Source organism: Sinocyclocheilus grahami, unplaced genomic scaffold (genome assembly GCF_001515645.1).
Source record: "Sinocyclocheilus grahami isolate Dianchi unplaced genomic scaffold, SAMN03320097.WGS_v1.1 scaffold27.1, whole genome shotgun sequence".
Taxonomy (NCBI): Eukaryota; Metazoa; Chordata; class Actinopteri; order Cypriniformes; family Cyprinidae; genus Sinocyclocheilus; species Sinocyclocheilus grahami.
Genome location: NW_015505206.1, coordinates 1,882,612 through 1,885,034, shown reverse-complemented (window position 1 = coordinate 1,885,034; position 2,423 = coordinate 1,882,612). Strand labels below are relative to the sequence as shown.

Below are 2,423 nucleotides of genomic sequence, written 5' to 3'. Positions count from 1 at the left end.
TTTTTTTTTAAACAATCTGATGGCAATGGGAAGCCAAATATCACTGTATAACTGTGATATAAAAAGCCACTGACGTTTGTCTTTTTACTCAACTCACCCTTCAGTGTGAGGCCATTGTCTTTTACGCCATCTGACATATTTTTCCGCACAACATTCTTCACGTCCTCCAGGGCTTGAGGTGCCAGGGGTATGTTAAAACAAGTTCTCTGCAAGGCAAAATCAACAATCATCAACAAAGTTGCTTGAGGAAATATGACACTCTCATTAAGGTGCAGTTTGTGTAAACAACCTCTCCTGTCATTTATTTGAGGAAGTATTAAAATGCCACAGCAATTTGAGCACAGGGTGCTGAAGAAAACTGCTCTCACCTGGAAGAAATTAAGCTCATTATCATTTAGAATGCCATCATTGTCCAGGTCTGATATTTTGAAAATGCGAGTAAGTGCTTTGATGCACGAAGGCTTCATCTGGAGAATAAACAGAATGGAACACATTACTTATTTGAATATTTTGATGCTCTTCTTTATAATAGAAAGTGGTCATATTAACAGATCCAGCAGTCCAACTGAAGTAATATTTACCTCTTTGTCTTCTGGAGAGTACAGCGGTCCTGTCGGGTGCAGAACAGCCTTCTGGGCGTAGTAGAACAACTCTGAGATATTTTTCAGGTTTTTGGCTGAACACTAAGAATGAATAAAGTCATTATATTAGTAAAGTACATCATGGCTTATGTCTTCCATATATATATATATAAAATAAAAAAAATAATAATATATATATATTTATTTTTAGTACAGCATTCTTATTTATATATTTTTTCCTCTACATCTAATATAATGAACACTTAATTTAAAAAGGTTTCATAATTTCTTAATGAATATTAATTAAGTAGAAATAAACTGTAAACAATACATAATAATTGTTTTGCTATCAGACAAGGATCTTTAATAGGGAAGGAACCACATTATATTGTGTATAAAACTCAATCGCATGATCTATAAGAACATGCCTAATATATCACAATAAAATATTTACATACTTTGTTTACACTGCAAAGCCATTCAAATAATTGCTTTATAACTGACATACAAAGTCAAATACTTGCATTTGCATTTTACTTTATTAAATTAACTTTATTCATACATATTATCCTCCCATATTGATTTGAACTGTTTTCTTTTACATATAATTTCTTGTTCCCCCACAAAAAAAAAAATAATAATGATCTGAGATCAAACAAATACTGGTAGACACCTTGCCGTATCACTGCAGAAGATACCTGACAAAAAAAGTGTGGTTTTCTTATTGGTGAAAAAAGCGCATGATACAGTCATGCAAATCAAGTAATGCTTCATGTGCACAGGAATAAAGGACTGATTTGATTTGCATTCACTGGACTCTCAGTGTGAGAGCTCTGTCTTTCCTTTTAGACTGAAACCAATGCCTCCAGTAAAGCAGGAATGAGTGATGGACACATGTCACTCTCCTCCATGACACTCCTGCCCCTCTGCACACACTCAGTCTCACAGCCACTGGAGATCTGAGAGGCATATACAGCACGTCGTCACCTACATTTAGATCAGACTGTGCAGATTTCTCACCTCCACACAGGTCTCAATCTCAGAGTACTGGTTCATGATGGGAAGGATGGTCTCCATGCTGCTGTGCTCCACCAGGTCCGATTTATTCCCCACCAGGATCAATGGTACTCTGTGACAAGACAATAGGATTAAAACATTTAATAGCTTCAGACACAATGCTTGAATCATGTGAAATTTTTGTGTTGCATTGTGCCATCAAATAAAAATTAAAAAAAAGAGAGAGAGAGAGCGAGAGAAATGTCGTCAGTTTTCCTCTGGAAATCAGCCTAAGAATGGCTTGCTTATAGACACTTCTGTATATTAAATCAGGTAAAAAAGCATTTTACCAAAAAAAACAAAAGAGGACAAAGTGAGGACCATATGAGAACATGCATACAAGTATTACAGTACTACATTGTAAATACATGGATTATAGATTACTTTGTTACACTTTATTTTAAGGTGTCCTTGTTACAGTATAATTATACATTTAGGAACTGAGTAATATTAATTAGCTACATGTACCTACTATATGGTTAGGATTAGGGGTTGGCTTAGGGTTACTTGCATGTAATTACGCATAATTTAGTGTGGTTAAAAGTATGTATGCATGCATGCATGCATGCATGCATGTACACACATACATATATATATATATATACACACATAATATATACACACACACAACATTAATATATATATATATATATATATATATATATACACACACACACACATAATATATACACACACACACAACATTAATATATATATATATATATTATATATACACACACACACACACACACACACACACACACATACAGTGGTGTGAAAAAGTGT

The 2,423-nt window shown here is 34.1% G+C and overlaps 1 protein-coding gene across 2 annotated transcripts in view; it reads right to left on the bottom strand.

Moving 5' to 3' along the window:
- Positions 1-2,423, bottom strand: part of LOC107567795 (mitochondrial Rho GTPase 1-A) — a 22,741-nt gene that overhangs the window by 15,457 nt on the left and 4,861 nt on the right. For both annotated transcript variants that reach the window (XM_016253571.1, XM_016253563.1), the window contains exons 7-10: positions 1,602-1,710; positions 582-683; positions 369-467; positions 98-206 (exon numbers count right to left, since the gene is read on the bottom strand). In XM_016253571.1, the coding sequence (XP_016109057.1) occupies positions 98-206; positions 369-467; positions 582-683; positions 1,602-1,710 (419 nt within the window). The remainder of the gene's footprint in view (positions 1-97; positions 207-368; positions 468-581; positions 684-1,601; positions 1,711-2,423) is intronic.